General features: G+C 38.2%; 1 protein-coding gene across 1 annotated transcript in view; it reads left to right on the top strand.

Moving 5' to 3' along the window:
* DNAH14 (dynein axonemal heavy chain 14) overlaps positions 1 to 23,173 on the top strand; it is a 311,036-nt gene that overhangs the window by 103,124 nt on the left and 184,739 nt on the right. The window contains 5 exon segments of the mRNA XM_055117878.1: positions 3,041 to 3,117; positions 8,413 to 8,584; positions 12,721 to 12,810; positions 14,231 to 14,365; positions 17,004 to 17,222. Coding sequence (XP_054973853.1) covers positions 3,041 to 3,117; positions 8,413 to 8,584; positions 12,721 to 12,810; positions 14,231 to 14,365; positions 17,004 to 17,222 — 693 coding nt within the window.

Genomic DNA, 23,173 nt, shown 5'->3' with positions numbered 1-23,173 from the left:
GGCTTAAGTCCAGAAAGCAGATGCCTGGGAGTGAATAATATTTGAAGCCAATTAAATCCCATGTTACCGAAGCATATTAACAACTGTCTTTCTTTGTCCATACAAAAAGGATATTGTTTTAAAGTAAACTATTCAAAAGACATAAGAGAGGAGAAAGACAATATTAACTTACAATACAAGTACACTGTCCTAACAAGGTCTGACCTTACAAATTAACAGAGTTTGATTAGAGGAAGAGCAGATAAACTGGTAGAAGTGGTTACAGATAAACAAAGGAATGGGAGTGACTGGGGAGCACTTTGATGGGCGTGACTGTTATACCTAAGCTCCTAGCGGCAAGGGGAGCAGGACATACCAATGTAGTCTAGTATTGTTTAGAGATTATTACCAGATAAACCCAAACTCTGTGGTAAGGGAGAAAAGACAAACCAATGATATCCAACAAGTGAGGGCTTGATATCTTCATTTCCCGTCTAGATGCCCTTGATATCTTTTTCTTGCCAACTGATATAGCAATTACTTCCAGTACTATATTGAATAAGAGTGATGAGAGTGAGCAACCTTGCCTTGTGCCTGATCTTAGGGCCTTTAGTGTCTTCCCATTGAGAATAATGCTTGCTGTGGCTTGTGATAGCTTTGACTATAATTAGGAAAGTTCCTTTAATTCCCATTTTATTGAGAGTTTTTATCATGAATGGATGCTGGATCTTGTCAAATGCCTTCTCTGCATCTACTGATATGATCATGTGGTTTTATCTTTTCTTTAATTGATATGATATATTAGGTTTATTGATTTGCAAATATTAAACAATCCTTTTATCTCCAGATGAATCCTACTTGATTACGGTGTATGATCTTTTTGATGGTCATTCTATTCTATTTGTTAGTATTTTTTGAAGATCTTTGCATCTGTGTTCATCCGGGATATTGACCTGTAACATTTTTTTTTTTTTTGGTGGTATCTCTGTCTGCTTTGGGTATCAGGGTGATATTTGCCTCATAGAAACAGAAAGTGTTTCTCTTTCTTCAATTGCCCGGAAATGCTTGAAAAGGATTGGCAGTAGGTCCTCTTTAAAGATTTGAAGTAATTCACTAGTGAATCCATCTGGGCCTGCGCTTTTGTTTTGGGGAAGACTTTTGATTTCCTTGATGGTGATAGGTCTGTTCAGGTATTCCAAATGTTCTTGATTCAGTCTCTCTCTCTCTCTCTCTTTCTCTCTCTCTTCTCTTCCATTTCTTCCCTCAAATAAAGTATTTCCTTGCTGAATCTTAGTCTGGTTGATCTATTGAGAGGTAAAAAATAGGTGTTGAAGTTTCCAAATACTGTTGTGTTGTCATCAGTGTCTTTCTTCAAGTGTATTCATAGTTGTTTTAAGCATTTTGCTGGTTCCCTCATTAGGTGCATATACATTTAGGAGTATGAGTTCTTCCTGGTGTACTATCCCTTGATCATTAAGAAATGTCCTTCACTGTCTCTTTTAATCTTCTTCAGCCTGAAGTCTATGTTATTTGATACCATGTTTGATACTATGGCCACCTGGGATTTTTTTGAGGGGATTTTTGGCTTGGAAAATTGTTTTTCAGTCTTTGACTTAGAGCCTGTGTTTGCCTTTATTGTTCAGATGTGTTTCTTGCAGGCAGCAGAATGTCAGGTTCGATTTTCTAATCTATCCTGCCACTCTGTGCCTCTTGATTGGTACATTTAGTCCACTGACATTGAGAGAGATTATTGTGGTGAGGATTTGTGCCATCTTTGTGTAGGAATTGGTGTACTTGTGGGTCTTGTCTTATTTTAAAGTAACGCGTTTAGTTTTTCTTGTAACATTGGTTTTATTTCTATGAAGTGCCTGAATTGTTCTTTATCTATGAAGTTGTATATTGTTCCTTCAGATCTGAAAGAAAGTCTTATATTCTTGGTGGGTAATGTACTCTTGGTGAAGTGTTTGTTCACTGAGTTTGTTCACTATATCCCACCATTGTCTTCGGGCCCAGAGGATTTCATCTGATAATTCTGCTGTGAATCTTAGAGATGCTCCATTACAAGCTACTTCCTTTTTTTATTTTGCTGCTTTCAGTATTCTATCTCAGTCTGTGGTTTTCAGATTCTGATTAGGATGTGTTTTGGGATATTATCTGTATTTCTTTTAGCTGGTACACTTCAAGCCTCCTGGATTTGGGTTAATGCATTCTTCAGCTCTGGGAACTTCTCAGCAATGATAGTTTTGACAGTTGCTTCTATAGTACTCCAATGACTTTTATGTTGTTCTTTTTGGCATCATCCCAATGTTCTCTTGTCATCTGTTGGTTTATTTTGAGGCCCTTTTCCATTTTCTGCTGTTGAACGGAGATTCTTGACACCTCATCTTGGAGCCCACTGATTCTGTCCTCAGCAGCTATTACTCTACTGCTGAGCCTTCCCGTGAGTTTTTTATTTCACCTACCAGATTTTTCAGATGTCATTTCTGCTTGTATTTTCCTCATTTCTGCTCTCATATCCTCCAGTATTTTATTGGCAGTGCATTCCATTGTTTATTTGAGTTTCTTATGCATCCTTAACAGTTCCATTCCAAATTCCTTATCAGAGATTTAGAGAGGTTGTATAGCTCTCTTATCAGAGAGGTCTTATAGCTCATTATTACTGATTGGGTCCACTGGGCTACCATTTTAAACTTTGCAGTTTGGAGTTGTTTCTTGCTTGTTTTTTTGTGTGATTAGAAGCCTAAATTAGGATGTCTTTTTATGTTTATGGTGAGTTATGGATAGGTGAAAAAATGTGTGACCATATTTCAAGGTTATCTGTTAAAGAAGAATATCTCCCCTGGGTCCAAAAGCCGGCCCCGATGCACCCTGATCGGCTCTAGACCCCTCTTCATTACACTTTCTTTTAAAAAGACTTTTAGCAGTCCAAATTTAGGAGACACATGAAAATATCACAAATAGAACGAAAATGGTTTCTTAGCCATTTAGTCTGTGCTTATTTCCAAATTGTTTTACATTTTCCTTTAGAAATGTAATAACTCAAAAATTTAATATTTAACAGGTCTTTTATAATTTTGGCCTGAAGAATCTGAAGACAATTGTAACAATGGCTGGAAAGAAGCTATCAGAGTTTAAAAGGTCAGTTATTTTGAACTAGTGTTAGGTTAAAATGAGTTATACAGCATTGGAGAAAAATGTTAAACTTTAATGATGACAAGTTAAACAGAAAGCTCTCAAAATGTCACAGTAAAGTATGTGACTTTTATTAAGAATATGATAAAACAATTAAAAAATTAAAAATAAAATTTAAAAATGACATAAAATAATGGAATGTAAAATGCATAACATTTCTGGGTGATTTCCCTCAAAAAGAGCTATTCTTAAAGAATGGGCCTAATCTTTCTGCAATAAAAGTGGTGCTGTAAGAAAAGACCCCATGGATTGTTGCGTGAACGTTCGTGCGGTTGGAAGTGCTGAGATAAGGAACGCAGAAGAAATACGTCTCATGGAGGGAGGACCAGGTTGGGTCTGGCTCTTGGCAAAGGCAGAGGACCTCGTGGATCTCCTTTTATTGAACATGGTAGCTCTAAAGGATGCAATACAGTGACGTCACCAAAGGCATCAAAAGATGTTACAGGAAGAACATTGAGGCAGCATTATTTCCTTGTATCTGCAGGCCAGTAATCTAGGCCTCCAGAAAGAAGATACAAAACCAAAACCGAAACCTTCCTTGGGCTAAAATCACTTGGATTTACATCCCAAAGACAAGGCTGGACTGCCACAAGAAATCTACACGTCAAATACAAACTAGGCAGCACTTGAAATCTACATCCCCAAAGACTAGGCTGGGTCAGAGCCTACAATTTACAATATCAAAGGTCAGGCCTGGCTAACACCATCTGCATGTCAAAGACCAGCCAGGCTTCTGTGAGAGAAGGAAAACTGCTCTTTTTTAATATACTGAAATTATTTTTCTGAAGACAGTTTGAAGGGGGAAAATGTTCAACTTCATCCAAACCAGTCAGGACACACGAGAAATCTCGCCCATTTTCATGGGTCCCTATGTTCCTGTCCATAGTACAGTACAGTATACATGGGCTCGCCCTGATAGCTCAGTCCAGCCCCAACAATGGATAGAGCAATAATTTAATAATCAATGTAAAATCAATATAAATACACCAGAGAAATGTGCAAAATCCATTTTGAAAAATGAATGACTTTACACCATAAATGTAAAAGACACAAAAATTTAATAAAGAAAATAAATATACTACACAGTTAATACCAAAACAAACAGCAAAATAGCTTAAAGGATTATTAGTACATAAAGATTTAAGTACTTTAAATGGTAATTTATGAATGCAACTTCAGAAATATATTAAAAGGCACTGTTGGCTTACTTTTAGGTGAGCTGACTTAAAGTTCATTCAGAAAAATAAGAAATTAGGCTACCTAGAAAAACACTGAAATATAAGAGCAATGAGGAATGAATATCTTTCTAAGTCCTAAGACACCAAACTTTGATAATTAGATCCAGGAAAATAGCTAAATGGGCTGGAGCATATGCCCTGCTTGCAGAGGCTGATGTGATTCCGGTAGCCCCAAGTGCTAACCATTGCATAGCCAGCCTGAGCATTTAAACTTCTGGTCCCCTATGTATCATTGAGATCATCTCCCAAGTCTGTGCAAACTTCTACCCACACATACATACAAAAATAAATTGTAATTAAGGCACTGTAGTGTATGAGTAGAAAGACCTGAATTGACATCAGTACTAACTCAATACACATCTCCCACTGGAACAGTGAAGTAATTATAAAAAAGAACTTTGAAGTTAGAATCCTCATTAAATTCCACTTTAGACACTTACCAGCATGTGACATTGACATGTCATTTAATATTTTTGAATATCACTCCTCTACTTCTTTGGCTATTGAAAGATTAATAAAAATGACTTCTAAAACATTAAGTTCTATCTAAAACTGTTCAATAAATATTGCTAATTATTAACTGTATGTATACATACCTTGTGGAGAGCCCGGCAAGCTACTGAGAGTATCCTGCCCGCTCGGCAGAGCCTGGCAAGTTACCATGGTGTATTCAATATGCCAAAAACAGTAACAATAGGTCTCCTTCTCCAGACCCTGAAAGAGCCTCTAATCATTGGGGAAGATGAGTAAGTAGAGGCTGCTAAAATCTCAGGGCTGACTTCTGGAAAACAATTTGGACGATTCTCAAAAAATTAGATATTGAATTCCCATTTGACCCAGCAATACCACTGCTGGGAATATATCCCAGAGAGGCAAAAAAGTACAATCGAAACAACATCTGCACATGTATGTTCATCGCAGCACTGTTTAGAATAGCCAGAATCTGGAAAAAACCCGAATGCCCCAGAATGGATGACTGGTTGAGGAAACTTTGGTACATCTATACAATGGAATAATATGCAGCTGTTAGAAAAAAGGAGGTCAAGAATTTTGTAGTTAAGTGGATGGGCATGAAAAGTTTCATGCTGAGTGAAATGAGTCAGAAAGAGAGAGACAGACATAGAAAGATTGCACTCATCTATGGTATATAGAATAACAGAGTGGGAGACTAACACCCAAGAACTGTAGAAATAAGTACCAGGAGGTTGACTCCATGGCTTCGAAGCTGGCCTCACGTTCCGGGGAAAGGGCAACTCAGAGAAGCGATCACCAACTACATTGTAGTCAAAGGCCATGTGGGGGAAGGGAGTTGCGGGCTGAATGAGGGCTAGAGACTGAGCACAGCGGCCACTCAACACCTTTATTGCAAACCACAACAGCTAATTAGAGAGAGAGAACAGAAGGGAATGCCCTGCCACAGTGGCAGGGTGGCCGGGGGGGGGTGGGGGGGTGGAGATGGGATTGGGGAGGGTGGGAGGGACGCTGGGTTTACGGGTGGTGGAGAATGGGCACTGGTGAAGGGATGGGTTCCCGAACTTTGTATGAGGGAAGTATAAGCACAAAAGTGTATAGATCTGTAACTGTACCCTCATGGTGATTCTCTAATTAAAAATAAATAAATTTAAAAAAAATAAAAAATAAAATAAAATCTCAGGGCTGAGTGTAATAGAGATGTTACTGGTGCCTGCTCAAGTAAATCGACAAACAATGGAATGACAGTGATACAGTGATTAACTGTATTTATTATGGATCAAATACTTTAAAAATATGCCCATTGTGATGAAGAGTTTCAGATATTGGTAAAGAAGAGGATGTGAGGAACATTTTTGCAGGGAGGGAAAAGTTTTTAGTGTTTATTATGGAGCATACGTGCTGGAGCGGTAGCACAGTGGTAAGGCATTTGCCTTGCACGCGGTCGACCAGGTTCAATTCCTCCACCCCTCTCGGAGAGCCCGGCAAGCTACCCAGAGTATCTCGCCTGCATGGAAGAGCCTGGCAAGCTCCCCGTGGCGTATTCGATATGCCAAAAACAGTAACAAGTCTCATGATGGAGACGTTACTGGTGCCAGCTCGAGCAAATCAATGAGCAACGGGATGACAGTGACAGTGATGGAGCATACATGTTTTGGAAAATCCCTTCATACCAATGACTGGCACACATAATCCTGGCAATTAAGAGATGATTTCTGTTGGATATAAATCTCAAATGATTAATAAAAGAAATGCACACAGTCCATCAGGCAAAACTCACTCTAGTGGTAGTAGCTGTAGTCAGTTACCAATAATATCAAGGGCGACTAGCAGTTCCAGAGCCAGCCTCTGTCAATAATAGTCACATAGGACTAGTTTCATTAACATCATCTTCTCAATTGTTCTCAGCTACAACACCTACAGTTAGTTTCTGATCCTCCTAGAGATTTTCAATAAGTAAATCATGGTTTTTGTTTTCATCAAATAGTAGCCTAAATTTGTTTCTGTTGTTTACAGTTTTTAAAATCTTACTGATATGCAAAATTCATGACCTCCTCTTTTCTAACAGCTGCATAGTATTCCATTGTATAGATGTACCAAAGTTTCTTCAACCAGTCATCTGTTCTAGGGCACTCGGGTTTTTTCCAGATTCTGGCTATTGTAAACAGTGCTGCAATGAACATATAAGTGCAGATGTCATTTTGACTATACTTTTTTGCTTCTCTGGGATATATTTCCAGCACTGGTATTGCTGGGTCAAATGGGAACTCAATTTCTAATTTTTTGATAATCGTCCATATTGTTTTCCAAAAGGGCTGAACCAGTTGGCATTCCCACCAGCAGTGTAGAAGGGTCCCTTTCTCCCCACATCCTCTCCAACAGCGGTTGCTTTTGTTCTTTTGGATGTGTGCTAATCTCTGTGGTGTGAGGTGGTATCTCATGGTTGTTTTGATCTGATGACTAGTGATGTAGAGCACTTTTTCATGTGCCTTTTGGCCATTCGTATCTCTTCCTTTGGGAAAGTTTCTGTTCATTTCTTCGCCCCATTTTCTGATGGGGTTGGATGTTTTCTTCTTGTAGAGTTCAACCAGTGCTTTATATACCATTGATATCAACCCCTTATCTGATGGGTATTGTGTAAATATCCTTTCCCATTCTGTAGATAGTCTTTGTATTCTGGTCACTGTATTTTTTGCGGTGCAAGTGGATCAACATGGAAAGTATCATGCTAAGTGAAATGAGTCAGAAAGAGAGAGACAGACATAGAAAGATTGCACTCATCTGTGGAATATAGAATAACAGAGTAGGAGACTAACACCCAAGAATAGAAGAATAGTAGAAATAAGTACCAGGAGGTTGACTCCATAGTTTGGAGGCTGGCCTCACATTCTGGGGAGAGGGCAACTGAGAGAAGGTATCACCAAATATAATGCGGTCGGAGGCCATGAGGGGGGGGGCGGGGAAGGGTGATGCATGCTGAATGTAAACTAGAGACTGAACACAGTGGCCACTCAACACCTCTATTGGGAACCACAACACCTAATTAGAGAGAGAGAACAAAAGGAAATGCCCTGCCACAGTGGCAGGGTGGGGTGGGGGGAGATGGGATTGGGGATGGTAGGAGGGATTGCTGGGATTACTGGTGGTGGAGAATGGGCACTGGTGAAGGGATGGGTTCTTGAACTTTGTATGAGGGAAACATGAGCACAAAAATGTATAAATCTGTAACTGTACCCTCACGGTGATTCACTAATTAAAAATAAATAAATTTTTAAAAAAAGAAAAAAAATCTTACTGATAATTTTAACCCCTAATTTTCAGGTCCTTAAGTGTGGCACCCCAGTGACTGCTCCAATCAAAGACATTGTTAGGGCTGGGGAACCACATTAATATCATCCAAATTATATAGGTATTTTGCACAGAAGACAAAGAGGAAAAGGCATTGGAGTTGCTCCCTATTCTTAAAAGACCGTTAATGTCAACAAAGTGTACTTCTTAACTTGTTCTTTATGTTCCTCTTCTACCATTTAAGTACCACCAGTGACTCTCTTTCTGAAGAAATTGAAACTATGATCCTTGTTGAGGCTGTGAGAGAAATTACTGTACCACAATTTCATCATGAACATGTCACTTTTTTTGAAAAGATTATAAGAGATGTTTTTCATGAAGGAGTAGTTTCAAGGGAAAATGACATCCCCTTGGAGGTAAAAAGATCTTTGAAAATTATCACAAATGTCTAGATATGGAATGTTAAATAAAATTAGAAACTAGATATGCATTTAAATTATTGTTATTCTTTAAGTGCTCATTTTGGGGAGGTAAAAAATACATATACTTGCAGATTTATTTTATACCCTATGTACAAAGGAAAAACTTTAAGTACCTTATAAACTTATGGGAAGAGAAACAAATCAGATACCTTTGGAGAAACAAGGCTGTTAGATATATTATTGCTCAATTTTCTCATCTTTCAAATCGAAATTGTAATGTAATCCTCTTACTTTAAAGGATTGTCTTGAGAACCAAATTAGATCAGAGTTGTGATCAAATACTTTCAAATGTAAACTTTGTGTGATCTTTAAAAATATTCAAATTAATATTAAATGTGTTTAATTACAGTTGGAAAGCTCTTTATGTTTTCTCTTATGTAGACAACCTATCATTGCCTTAGTGTGCAAAGGATCTCAGTATCTCTTGCCATTACTAGACAGTTTTTTCCCACTCCCTACATTCTAATAATGTTGTCTTATAGTCACCAGAGTTGATTGATGATATCAGCAACCCATTGTAATCAGTGTTGCCTGAATTTGGATCTCAATTTCAAACCTAAAGTAACTCCCTTCACCTTTCACAATCTAGCCATTTCTTTTCCATAAATCCCTATTCTATATTTTTTAACACCATTCTTTCCTTACCTCCATATTATTTCCTCCCTCTTTTTAAAACTGAAACATGATTTGATAGTATTACTATTAATGTTTTTGGCATGCAATGTTTTATGTCATACCCACCACCAGCCTGATAACATTTCCCCACTACTGACTCTGGGTCCCTCCTTTTCCCTATTCCACCCTCTACTTGGCGGCCTCAGTTCTGTAGGCATAATCTGAGGGTTTCTTCTCATTAGTCATTATTTATTCCCTTTGTCTATTTCCTCATCTTGTTTCTTTATATTTCACAAGTGAGTGAAATCATTTAGTATTTGCCACTTTTTTTTTAGTAGGATGCCCTCAAGTTCTCTCCAGGCAGCAGTGAACTACAAGAGTTTATCTTTTTATATAGCTAAATATATTCCACTTTTTTTATTCACTCCTTTGTGTCTGGGTACTTGGATTATTTGCAAAGTTTGGCTATTATAAATAGCACTTCAATAAATATATATTCTGAATTTTCAATGACTGTTCTTGTGTACTTGAGATAAATGCCAAGGAGTGGGAATGGCAGCTCACATGGCTAGTCTATTTTTAACATTTTTAGAAAACTTTGTTTGCTGTAGAGTTGAAACCAGATGACAATCCAATTGTGGAAGTGTTCCTTTATTCTCTGCATCTCCACTAGCACTGGTCTTTTTACAAGTTTTTTGAAATGAATCATTTTCATTAGTGTGAAACTAAATCTAATTGTTGTTTTAATTTTTATTTCCCTAATAATCAGTGAAGATAAATTCCTTTTCAAGTGCCCATTCCTGCTCTTTGTGAGAACAATTCTTCAGGTCCTCTCCTGTTCTTAATGGAGTTATTTAATTTCTCTTGTTTTGCTTTTACTGTTTTTTAAAGGGTAAGGAGGTGGGCCACACCTGGCTCTATACTCAGGAATTACTGTGTTCAGGGAACCATATGAGGTTCTGGGAATCTCATCAGACAAATGCTTTAATTCTGATACAATCTCCCTGGCCCCAATTTGATTCCTTAGCTACTGAGTTTCTGTCTCTCTATAGCTTTTGCATCTGATCATAATGTATCTTAGAGTTTCTCTATTTGTATCTGTTTTCACTGAAAATCATCTTGCCTCATTGAGGACTATTCTCAACACTGGGAAATTCTTAGATATTTCTTTAACTAGTGGTTCTTCATTGAATTTGTCTTTCTGTTTTTCAGGGACTCATTTTTAATTCTCATACTTTCCTGTGCTTTGCTGACTACCTGCCATTGTTTTTTTTGAGCTCATTAAACATCCTCATCATCACTGTATCATTGTACCACTATCATCCCATTTTAATCGATTTGCTCGAGCAGGTGCCAGTAATGTCTCCATTTGTCCCAGCCCTGAGATTTTAAAGCCTCTCCTTACTTGTCTTTCCAATGACTAGAGGCTCTTTCAGAGTCAAGGGAATTATACCTGTTATTGTTACTGTATTTGGCATATCGAATATGCCACGGGGAGCTTTCCAGTCTCTTCCATGTGGGCGGGACACTCTCGGTAGCTTGCCGGGTTCTCCAAGAGGGACAGAATGTATATCAGAGAATACAAGCAAGTATGTTAAAGCCAAACACATGTGTGCTGCTTTAGGCACATCGGTGGACTAGACTATAAGCTTCTGGGAGCTTTATTTTATATAGTCTCTGGATCCCATGTAATCCTATCAATGGCCAAGATCCAGAGACTATCTTCATCATAGTGTCACTAAAGTCACTTTCTAAGAGTTTACAGAACTAGTAGGTACTCACAGAACCTTCTGTGCTATTGTTTTTACACATTAAGTTTGGTGGGATTTTACGTTTTCCCCATTGTGTTTGCTGTGTTCCCACTGTGCTGAGGGTGAATCTTTGTAGTTTGTCACCCTGGAAATCTCTTGAGCATTGTGTGTTGCTCATTTTTCCTTCTCTACCTGACTTCACTAGTGACAGGAAGTAAAAGTGTGAGTTGGATAATGTGAGATGGGTAGTTTTCACAGGCCTGCCTATGCAGCCATGCTGGTCTCGAGAATTGGAGGTCATCTGCTGAGAAAATAGTGCAGGGGATTGATCATGGAAGCCACAGAGACTCAGCTGGGAGGGAGGGGAATCTGCTTTCTGAGAATAAGGGCCGCAGGATTTATCTCTGAGTTTTCAATTCTACTCTCCAAAACTGGACTGTTAACTTCTGCATGAGAAATCCAGTCCTTTGTGATGGTATGTGATCGTGAATATCTAGTACAGTGTTTTAGCCAGACAGTAATCACGACAATCTGGAAAGGGTATGTTCAATCAATAGCTTGATTCTGGGTTATCTGATCAAAAAAATTGACACTCACAATGGGCCCATGAGTAACTCAAAGGAAGATAGTTTGAGCAATACTTACACCTTTTCTCCTATAGTTTACACCCCCAAAGAGGACTACCTGGAATTTTCTAGTTTCCCAAACAGCTAGGCCATTGACAATGTCAAAAATTCTTCCCAATAAGCAGAATGACAAGTCTCCTTTGTTTTGTTCCCTGGCATTATTAGTAACAGTCAGAAGTGGTTATTAGGAATCACTGAGACACTTTAAAAGATTTAGCACCTGACTCTCTTCCCCAATTGCCTCAGTCCATTTGAGGCTATTATTACAAAGTACTATAGACTTGGATAACCTAAGTCTAACACATTTATTTCTCACAGTTCTTCATGCTGAGAAGGCTAAGATCAAAGTGTTGACAAACTTGGTCCCTGGTGAGAGACGTCTTCCTGACACGCAATCACTGTATCTTTCCATAGTAGGGAGAGATTAATTTCTGGTCTCTTTTCTTACTGTGCCAAGGTTCTGTCATGGAAACCTTTTCTCAGAAGTGTGAGATCATTGGGTTCAGTCTCTGGCACTCTAAAATTTAAGAGCTATTTTATACTAAAAATAAATAAATACTAAAAATTAAAATAGCTCTTAAATTTTAGAGTGCCAGAGACTGAACCAAGGGTGTCACACTTCTGAGAAAAGGTTTCCATGATAGAACCTTGGCACAGTAAGAAAAGTGACCAGAAATTAATCTCTCCCAATTATGGGAAGATACAGTGATTGCGTGTCAGGAAGACATCTCTCATCAGTACTATATGGGAGGGCTGGAGCGATAGCACAACGGGTAGGGCATTTGCCTTGCATGTGGCTGACCTGGGTTCGATTTCTCCATCCCTCTTGAATAGTCCAGCAAGCTACCAAGAGTATCTCGCCCGCATGGCAGAGCCTGGCAAGCTACCTGTGGCATATTAAATATGCCAAAAACAGTAATAACAAGTCTCACGATGGAGACATTACTGGTGCCCGCTCGAGCAAATCAATGAGCAACGGGATGGCAGTGATACAGTGATACTATATGGAAATACTTAAAGGATTATATATTTACAGTTTAATTTATAGAACATTTTAGATTAATATATTTTCTTTTAGAGAGCAATACCTATTATAGTACAACAAATGGGATTTGAGAAATTGCCTGCTCAGAAAGATAAAATTTTACAGCTTTATACTCAACTTCAGGTAAGTACATAATATTAACAATATGTTGCCATTTTTCACTCCAGGGTTTTTGTTGCTATTATTATTTTTTTATGCTTTGAGGTCACTTAGGGTTATGCCCATGGATTACTCTATTTAGAGATCATTATGCCCATGGATTACTCTATTCAGAGATCACTCCTGATAGTGCATGGGGATCCTATGAAGATCTAGGAATTAAACTGGGATAGGGCTCTACAAAGCAAACACCTTGCCCCTATACTATTTCTTTGGCCCCTGATCTTAGGTTTTAATAGGTAGGGTGAAGGAGGAAAATATAATAATATTAAAAGAGTTATCACATTGTCCTTTAAAGTAATTTCAATCTCTAGATTTTGTTACACAATCTCCTACATTAATTCTCAATAAATTGATTTTTTATGCTTTAATCCTTATAATACATCATTGTAAAGCTTTCTACAAATGTGGTATAAGGTGATCTCTATTCTTGTGAACACTAGCCTTTCTTCTTTTTCTTTTAATGACATATTTCATCATAGAATCCCACCCTCATCACCTCAAAATACTCTTATCACCTACCAAATTTGCTACCTCTAATTACCATTGGATTGGGCTTCAAGATTTGAATTGTAAAGTGATGCAAATATTCAGTCCATAACACCAAGGAACTTGTAGTTGAGGTGGAGACAAGATGATGATATCAAACAAATATTTCATAAGACTTAAGGGGATGAAAAAGATTAGTATGCTACTTGAGACAATCAGTGTATAGTAGTTTTTACTAACTAAACTGGAGTCAGGGGAAGAGAAGCCACAATTTTTCCAGTAACAGATTAGATTATGTAGACTTTGAAAACTAGGTTAACTTTGAAAATTATGAGATATACAGATGCAAATATGTGTCTGCAAATAGTAGAACATCAACTTTTTAATCTATTTCTTAGACCAAATAATGGTGGAAATATATTCATTAGGGAGTATTAAATTTAGTTGAAATTCAAGTTAAAGACATTCATGAGATTAATGATATTGGCTAAGAACATTGTAGAAGAAAGAACTCAAGGATGAATGATGAATTAAGAAGATTAACATAGAAAGGACCATCAGAACTCAACAGAATGAAAAAAATAGAGAAAAGCACAGATTTATACTACCAGATATATCAATTTAGAGGATAATCAATTTGGAGGGAAAGTGAGATAAGTTGTATTTAATATGTAGAATTGATTTTTTTCTTTAAAAGTTAAAGTTGGGAAATTTTCTGGTGATATTTTTAACCTAGTCAATAAGAAAGTCTGAATTATTACATAGTAAACAAAATTTGGAGAAAGAACTCATGGGTGTATTGTGAGATGTATTTGAATAAATAAGAAATTTAAGGTGTCAGTTTAACTGAATCATCATAAACCAAAATTAAACCATAACTGCAATTTTGTTTTAGGCTTTTGTAGGTGTGATGTTAATAGGTCCAACAGGTGGAGGAAAGACAGCAGTCAGAAGAATTTTAAAAGGAGCATTAGCACTATTACCAGTTAAAGATTTATCAACATCTGAAGACGTCAATTTTGTTTCACAAGTAAATATTCTTTTTTTAAAATTTTTTTATTTTATAAAGTAGTTCACAATATTTCATTACACTTAGTATTCAAATACCAATCCCATCACCATTACACCTCTCCACCACCAAATTTTGGATGCTTCCATAACAAACCGCAATCCCTGCCCCAAAGCAAAACTGAAATAATATATTTTGTATTGTTTGTTATGAAGAACTTCTGAAAAATGCTACAAAAAATTATCATTAGAGGTAAGAGTGTGGAGGTTGTTATATTTCACAGGGGAGCCATTAAGCCCTTTTATAAGAGATCATTAACATGTTGTTAAAGTTGAGTCTTGTGTGCTTTCTTTCTCTCTCTCTCTCTCCCCCTCTCACACTCTCTCTCTATATATATGTATGTATATATCTGTAAAGGCTTACAGTCACAACAAGTCTCACAATGGAGACGTTATTGGTGCCTGCTCAAGCAAATCGATGAACTACAGGATTACAGTGCTACAGTGTATCTGTGGAAAAAATAAATGTAGCGGCTGGAGCAATAGCACAGCGGGTAGGGCGTTTGCCTTGCACTCGGCTGACCCGGTTTTGAATCCCAGCATCCCATATGGTCCCCTGAGCACCGCCAGGAGTAGTAATTCCTGAGTGCATGAGCCAGGAGTAATCCCTGAGCATCGCAGGGTGTGACCCAAAAACAAAACAAAACAAAAGTACATTTCCCTCTAAGATTGGTTGCCTTTTACTTTGAACCCTATCAAATGTGGTGCGGTAATATTGGAGTATGGGTAGGGTTGTGGTTTGAAGTATTGTGCAGCTACTGGGTCCAGGAATAGATTCCCTCATGGGTGAGGCTTGGCCCGAGCGTGTGGAGAGAGCGGCCAAGGGCATGGCAGCGACTAGGTTCTGGAGGTTTTCGGCTGCTGGGCTTGGTCCCTTGGGGCGGGGAGAGGTCTCATCCGCCCCCCATGGGGCACCTCACAGGTAAATATTCTACTAAATAATATGACCCTCTGTCCAATCTTGTTTTACATCTAAAGAGCATTTTATGGTCCATTTACATGAGACTGTACTTATTAAACTGAATATATTATTGGGAATTGTATAGATTCTATAGATTTATAGGGGTCATTCTAGTAATGATATTTTTTCACTTTAATCTTAAATTGGTAATCACTAGTATAAGATAAAACTTTTGAATTCTATTTTTATTTTTGTTATTTATTTGTTTTTATTTAGTAAATTACTTAGTAACCTTAATGTAATTTTAAAGTCAAGTTTTTGTTTAGCTCATTTACTTCAGATTATTGTAATTTTTTCTTTTCTGATGTCACTAAAATTCATTTTATTGCTTTAATACTTTGGAATTTTCTGTACTCATTATACTGACTCTTAACTTAAATTTTATAAAGTCATCATAGCAGATATTTTTAATATTATTAATGATTAGCATAATGAGTCAGGTTGATAGGTTTACTAATATTTTGTCATCCTTAAGTTATTAGAAAAATTACTTTTCGTGATATAATTTTATTCACCATAAACAGACACCAATAAGTAGTATGTAGTCCAATTATCTTATTTATTGTGGATGGGGGCTGGAGAAACAGCAGGTAGGACGCTTGCTTTGCATGCAGCCAAGCTGGGTTTGATCCTAAGCATCCCAAATGGTCCCCCAAGCACAACCAGGAGTAATCCTTGATCCTCGCAGGGTATGGCCAAAAAAAAATAGAAAAACAATAAATAAATATTTTAATAAGATTTATTGTTAGTAATATAGCCCCCACAACAAACTAACAGACCAAAAAATCATAATCAGATGAAAATGTGAAGTTTCTCAGGACTTTTTAGTGTATCATGACTGGATCCACTCCAGGTGGTTTTCACAGTTACCCTCCACATACAGTCATTTATTCTTAATTCTCCAAAGACTCCTACCCTAACTTCTGAAAATATATGCCTCCATCACTAATTTTTGTTTTCAACTTGCAGGGGACTATAGTTTGGCTGCATCTTTCACAGGAAGTCCTAACACATTTTCTTCCTTAGATTTGTGTTGTTGGACTGGAAACAATTCTGCAGGCAGCCCCAAACTGTTAAATTGTAAATAAAATCACTCACATCCATATAAAACCATAACTCCAGACATTACCAGCCCCAGTTTATATACATTGTGGTCTGGATTAGGGACATTGAACTTTTCCCATTTATTTCTAAGGATATAATTTGTAGTAGAATTTTTTTTTAGAAAATGATTTATATATAGGGACCACTCCTAGTGATGCTCAAGAGGCTTGACGTCCCTTCTAGTGTTTCTCCATACAATTCCACAGTACTCAGCCTATCTGTGAGTGGAAGTGCCAGGGTACATCTGGTGGTACCTGGGGTAACTATGTGATGACAGGCACCAAACTCAGAGCCTCATACATGTATGCTATGTGTTCTGTCACTTGAGCCATATCCTTGGCTCCTAAAAGAATAATTCTAATATCATAACTAATTTTATTTAATAAGTCAGTTTTTATTATTTATTGCTAATAGTTTCCTTTATAGAGAATCTTTCTTTGGAATGAGTAAAGAATCTCTATTAAAATCGCTTTATAATAAGAATGCAAAAGTAGTATGTCACTATACCGTAGAAACCTAACTGAAGCCTTCTCAGGTTACAGGAAGAAAAACAAAAGTAGATACCTGCATTTTAAATCCCAAGTGCCTCACTCTTAGTGAACTCTATGGACAACTGGATACTGATACTATGGAATGGACCGATGGATTATTAACATTAACAGTTCGAAATTATGTATCCTTAAACTCTATGAAGAATTTACCAAAGAAAGATATTCAAGTAAGATAAAAATCCAAACTCTCAGATGTACTTAATGTAAGCTTAATGTGAAATGAGTATGTCATTGAAATATTGTACAGTGTATGTGTGTTATAGACACTTTCTAGTATAAAAGGAAGTTTGGGAGTCAGTATTGAGGGGCTTGGGGGGAGTGAATCACACCTGGTAATACTCAGAGGCTATTCCTGCCTCTGTCTACTCAGGAGTGACCTCTGGAAGTGCTCTGGGAAATATATGGTACGGGGCTGGAACTGCAGTTAGCCCCATGAAAAGCAAGTGCCTTTTTCCTGCATTATCTCTTAAGATGACCCTCTGCCAAAAAAAAAAATATATTATGGTCCATTTTAAAAGAGAAAAAGTTGGTGGAAAGAGAAGCCTCCCATCTGTTTTTCCTAGAATTGCTTTGACTCTTCTGAAGATGGATTGAGTGTATTATTTTATATGAATATCAGGAGTGTTTGATTGATGTCTTTGAAAAATTTATGGGAATTTTGATAGGAACTGCACTGCATCTGTATAGTGCTTCGGTCAGTAGTGCCATTTTGACACTATTGATTCTTCCCAACTGTGAACAGGAGATGTGTTTCCATTTCCTCATGTCCCCTCTAATTTATTTGATTCCTCATGTCACCCTTTATTTATTTTAATGGTGGTTTATAGTTTTTTTTAATACAAGTCTTTCACCTCTTTTGTTCAGCTGATTCCCAGGTACTTAATTTTCAGAGACACAACTGCGAATGGAATCAATATTTTTAAATCTCTCTCTCCTCCATTTCATTATTGGCATATAAAATCCATGGATTTATGTGTGCTGATTTTATAGCCTGAACTTTATTGTATAAGTCAACTGTTTCTAGGAATCTCTTTAAAGAGTCTTTAGGGTTTTCTAAGTATAGTATCATGTAATTTTAAAATAATGAGTTTGACTTCTTCTTTTCCAATCTGAATGCTCTTAATATCTCTTTCTTGCTTAATTGCTATGGCAAGGACTTCCAGTACAATATTGAATAGTAGTGGGAACTTTATCCTGTACCTGGTTTTAGAGGAAAGACTTTCCGTTTTTCACCATTGAGTACAGTGTTTGCTGTGGGGTTGTAGTAAATGATTTTGACTATGTTGAAATTTCCTTCAACTCTCATTTTATTTAGAGTTTTTATCATGAATGAGCATTTGTCCTTGCTGAATGTTTTCTCTGCACCTACTGATATAATAATATGACTTTTATTTTTCCTTGTATCGATGCGGTACATTACATTGATTGACTGGAGCAATAGCACAGCGAGTAGGATATTTGCCTTGCATGAAGCCGACCCAGGTTTGATTCCTCAGTCCCTTTCAGAGCCTGTCAAGCTACTGAAAGTATCCCGCCCGCACAGCAGAGCCTGGCAAGCTACCCGTGGTATATTCAATACGCCAAAAATAGTAACAAGTCTCACAATGAAGACGTTACTAGTGTTGATCAGGACTTACTCCCGGTCCTGGCTCTGTGCTCAGGGATCATTTTTAGCGGGACTTTGGGGACCATATGTGATGCCTGGGATCAAACCCTGGTTGGCCAAGTTCAAGGAAAGCACCCCACCTATTGCTATGGCTCCTGACATCTTATTAAGAATGTAAATGATAGAATGAAGTCAAGGATGCTTGCTTTTAAAGGTGTACAGGTAGGGTGATTGAAAGAGAAGGACATTAGGACTCTTGGGTAAGGGGGGTGAGTATACTGGTGATGGGTTTGGTGTTGGAATTGTGTGCATGAGAAATCATCATTAACAGTGCTGCAGATCACAGAACCTCAAGGAATTTTTAAAGGCATACAGGTAGGTTAAGAGTAAGCAGAGGATGACCTAGTGATTCTGGTCTCATCATAGACCTTATAAATTAATGAGATACACAAAAATTCAACATTAAAGTAAATATTTGACAACAAATTCATCACATAATAAAAAAAATTTGAAGACTTGAATTCTCAGTTGCAGTAAGTAGAGATTATTCATAAATTCCATTTGCTAAAATAGTTTAACCAAAAGAAACTATTTGGAACTAAGATTAGTGAAGTTTTTTACAAATAGTAAAATACTATGCGATAATTACACGGCCATAAAATAGAAGTTCACATATGCTGAAAAGATTTTTATTTTATTTCTTTTTTTTTCTTTTTTGGGTCACACCCGGCAATGCTCAGGGGTCACTCCTGGCTTTGCACTCAGGAATTACCCCTGAAGGTGCTCAGTGGACTATATGGGATGCCAGGGATCAAACCCAGGTCAGCCGTATGCAAGGCAAATGCCCTACCTGCTGTACTGTTGCTCCAGCCTCTATTTCACTTTATTTTTTTATTTATTTATTTTTTTTTATTGAATCACCATGTGGAGGGTTACATAGTTCTCAGGATTATGTCGGTTATACAATTCTCAAACACCCTTCCCTTCACCAGTGCCCATCTTCCATCACCAACCCCCCCAGTATACCCGCCGCCCCCTCCCACCTCCCCAGTCCCCACCCTTGTAAATGATGCTTCGCTTCATTTACGCCTTATCACGATTACATTCCATGTTTCAACACATAACTCACTACCGTTGTTGGGGTTTCCCCCAAAAAAGAAAAGCAGTCCTATTGCCAAGGAGGCATTTGATAGTTCTCCACTGCTAAGAATATAGAGATATTAAGTCCCGCTGTTTGTTACCTAACTTTTCTTTTTCCCCCTTGCCCCGCGCCACCGAGTTCACGCCTGTTTTGTAATTGCCACGCTGCCTGACAAGGGAAAAAAAAACCGAAAAGGGTGGTTATTTCCCGTCATCAGCAGGCGTGGGGCTCTGGCTTAGTTGATAGACCAGCAGAGTGTCTGCAGGCAGTTTCTGGAACCAGAGGTCCTGCGCTGGTATCGGCTCCGGCTCGAGATTCCACCAGCGTCCCACTGTTCCATGTACATAATTTCCCCCTTATATCCCATTCCCACGCCACCAGGTCTATTCGCCTAATGGACATCACACTATGTTTGACACCATGCCGCGCTTCTTCCCGAGAAAGAAGGGTATTTCTTCTCAGCCGGTGTGGGGATATAGCTTAGTTCAGTCTAGAGAGATGGCTACCACTTTGATTGCCTTCAATATTTCAGCAACAGACTATTCTTGATAGGATCTCCCACAAAAGTCCGACCTGTTAAAGAGGAACCATTACATATTGCTAATGCTAAGATGACATTAGGCCGCGCGGTTTTGGGTTTGTGTATAAAGTCCAGGGAAAGTACAACCAGAAATAACATCACTACAAACTTTTACCCTTATATGGTGCTCATAAGATGGAGAAATCTAGAGAGAGACTCGGAGTTGAGAGAGAGAGAGGTTAGAGGAATTGGGGGATGCCCGGCTCCCACTGTTTCAGCGCCGTGAGGTCTCTGGTCCCGTGCCGGAATTAGTTCAGTGGGCAGCTTAGAGTCCAAGGGCGCTTCCTTGGGCTCTTCCATCATGCTGGCTCCGCAGCAGGTTCCAAAAGGAGGCACACGTGGGGGAGGTGGGTTTAAGTATCTATTGCGGTGGGCGGGGGTCACTGCCCCCGCCCCCTGGGGCCTCCCATAGGCGCGCACATCCTCTTTCAGCCCGCTCAGCATTTCCATTTTGCGCTCAGGAAAACCGCGGGTCCTGCGCTCTGTTCAGAAGGAGTTGAGAGAAAGAGAGAGGTTAGAGGAATTGGGGGATGCCCGGCTCCCACTGTTTCAGCGCCGTGAGGTCTCTGGTCCCGTGCCGGAATTAGTTCAGTGGGCAGCTTAGAGTCCAAGGGCGCTTCCTTGGGCTCTTCCATCGTGCTGGCTCCGCAGCAGGTTCCAAAAGGTATTTCACTTTATTTTTAATTAAATCACAGTGATATTTCAATCATGAAATGTTCTAACATTCATCTCTTCACCAGTGTGCATTTCCCATGACCAATATCCCCAGTCTCCCTTCACTACCCCATCCCCCACTTGCCTCTATGGCAGGCAGGCACTTTTCTTCTCTCTCTCTCTCTCTCTCTCTCTCTCTCTCTCTCTCTCTCTCTCTCTCTCTCTCTCTCTCTCTCTCTCTCTCTCTCTCTCTCTCTCCTCTCTGTTTCTCTCCTTCTCTCCATGTCTCTCTCCTCTATAACTCTCTCTCCCCTGTCTTTCTCTGTCTCTCTGGGTCTCTCTCTCTCTCATACTCACTCTCTCTCTCTTCTTTTGGGCATTATGGTTTGCAATACAGATATGAGACATTATCAGTTATGCCCTTTACAGACTTTCAACATTCAGTTCCTATCCAAAATGATCATTTCTCATTGTCATACTGGTCCCTTCTCTATCCTAATGGCCATTCGTCCCTAGATACTCTTGTAGCAAGCATCCAGCCATTGACCAGTCCTCCTGTCCCCTGTTTTCCCTGGCCCTGGATATTAGTTTCATACTATATATTATTTTTTATATCCCACAAATGAATGTAGTCATTCTAATCTGCCCCTCTCCTTCTGACTCATTTCACAGAGGATGGTACTCTCCATGTCCATCCATTTATAAACAAATTGCATGACTTCACTTTTCCTAATGGCTGTGTAGTATTCCATTGTGTGGATGAACCATAGTTTCTTTACCCAGTCATCTTTGTTCTTGGGCATCCAGGTTTGTTTCCAGATTCTGGCTATTGTGAATAGTGCTGCAATGAGCATGGATATTTAAATGGCATTTCTACTCTGTGCTTTTGGGCCTCAGGGTATATTCACAAAAGTGGTATTGCTGGATCAAATGGGAGCTCAATTTCTAGTTTTTTGAGAAATGTTCATATTGTTTTCCAAAAAAGACTGGACCACTCGTTATTCCCACCAACAATGAATGAGAGCCCCTTACTCCTCACATCCACACCAACACTGGTTGCTCTTGTTCTTCTGGATATGTGCCAGTCCCTGTGGGGTAGATGATATCTCATTGTTGTTTTGATTTGCATCTCCCTGTAGAGCATTTTGAAAAGAATTTTTAGAAAAACATGTTTAAATATTTAACTAGACATCTCCTTGCTTTATCAATCAACTCAACAGTTTATCTCAAAACAATTAAAATTTTATTTGACTTACTTTATAGGAATATTTTCTATCTTAAAAATAAATATTGGTTATCTGTAATTTTATGAATTTTTCAAATTTCATAAAAGTAAGTTTATCAATACATTCTTCTATATACTTTAATTTTTGTCAATTCTTTAAGGTAGTTGTTTAATAACAAATGCACAACAAATTCAAACTATACATTTCTATGATTTGTTTTGTGTAAATTATTAATTAAATTTTTCTTAGATTGAGCACTGCTTTGACATTTGAACATTCATCTCTTTCCCACTAGACAAAATGATCATAAATATAAATATGTAAATAAGTCTTTTTTGCCTTGTTTCTTTGCTTTGAGACCACAACCAGCAGTGCTCAGAGACTACTTCTGAGCTGCTTAGTGGGTCACGTGGTGCTAGGATTAAACCTGGGCCTCCCACGTGTAAGGCATGCACTTTAATTTTTTTTGATACACAAATGCTTTTGCCCTTTGAGTCATCTCCCCATCTTATGCATTTTGTATTGTGCTTCTTCATTTAAATAACAATTTTAACTATGATAGCTTTATAATGGGTTTTAACATCCAGAAGTGCTAATCCTCCTTTGCCAACATTTTCTTTTAGAATTTCATAGCTAATTTGTTTAATTTTATCATTGATGCAAAAATATATAGTTATGGCTATTGCTTTATAATGATTTGTAATTTTTATGTCTTCATTTTATATTGTTTCATTTCTTCTTTATAAGAAAGAAATGAAACAATATAAAATGTTTTTATTTTGCCTTATTTTTGTTTTTACCTTCCTTTTGCTTACCTTATTTTTGTTTTGGGGGCGTCGCACAGGCAGACAGTGCATGGCCTGGGGACGTACTGCTGAGGATTGCATCCAGGCCTTTAGCATGTGCACAAGCCCTTTCAGCTATCCAACTGCCATTTAATGATTTTT

This window comes from Sorex araneus, chromosome 9 (assembly GCF_027595985.1).
Source record: "Sorex araneus isolate mSorAra2 chromosome 9, mSorAra2.pri, whole genome shotgun sequence".
Taxonomy (NCBI): Eukaryota; Metazoa; Chordata; class Mammalia; order Eulipotyphla; family Soricidae; genus Sorex; species Sorex araneus.
The sequence above is the reverse complement of the archived record's forward strand: the minus strand, read 5'-3'. Positions and strand labels throughout refer to the sequence as shown.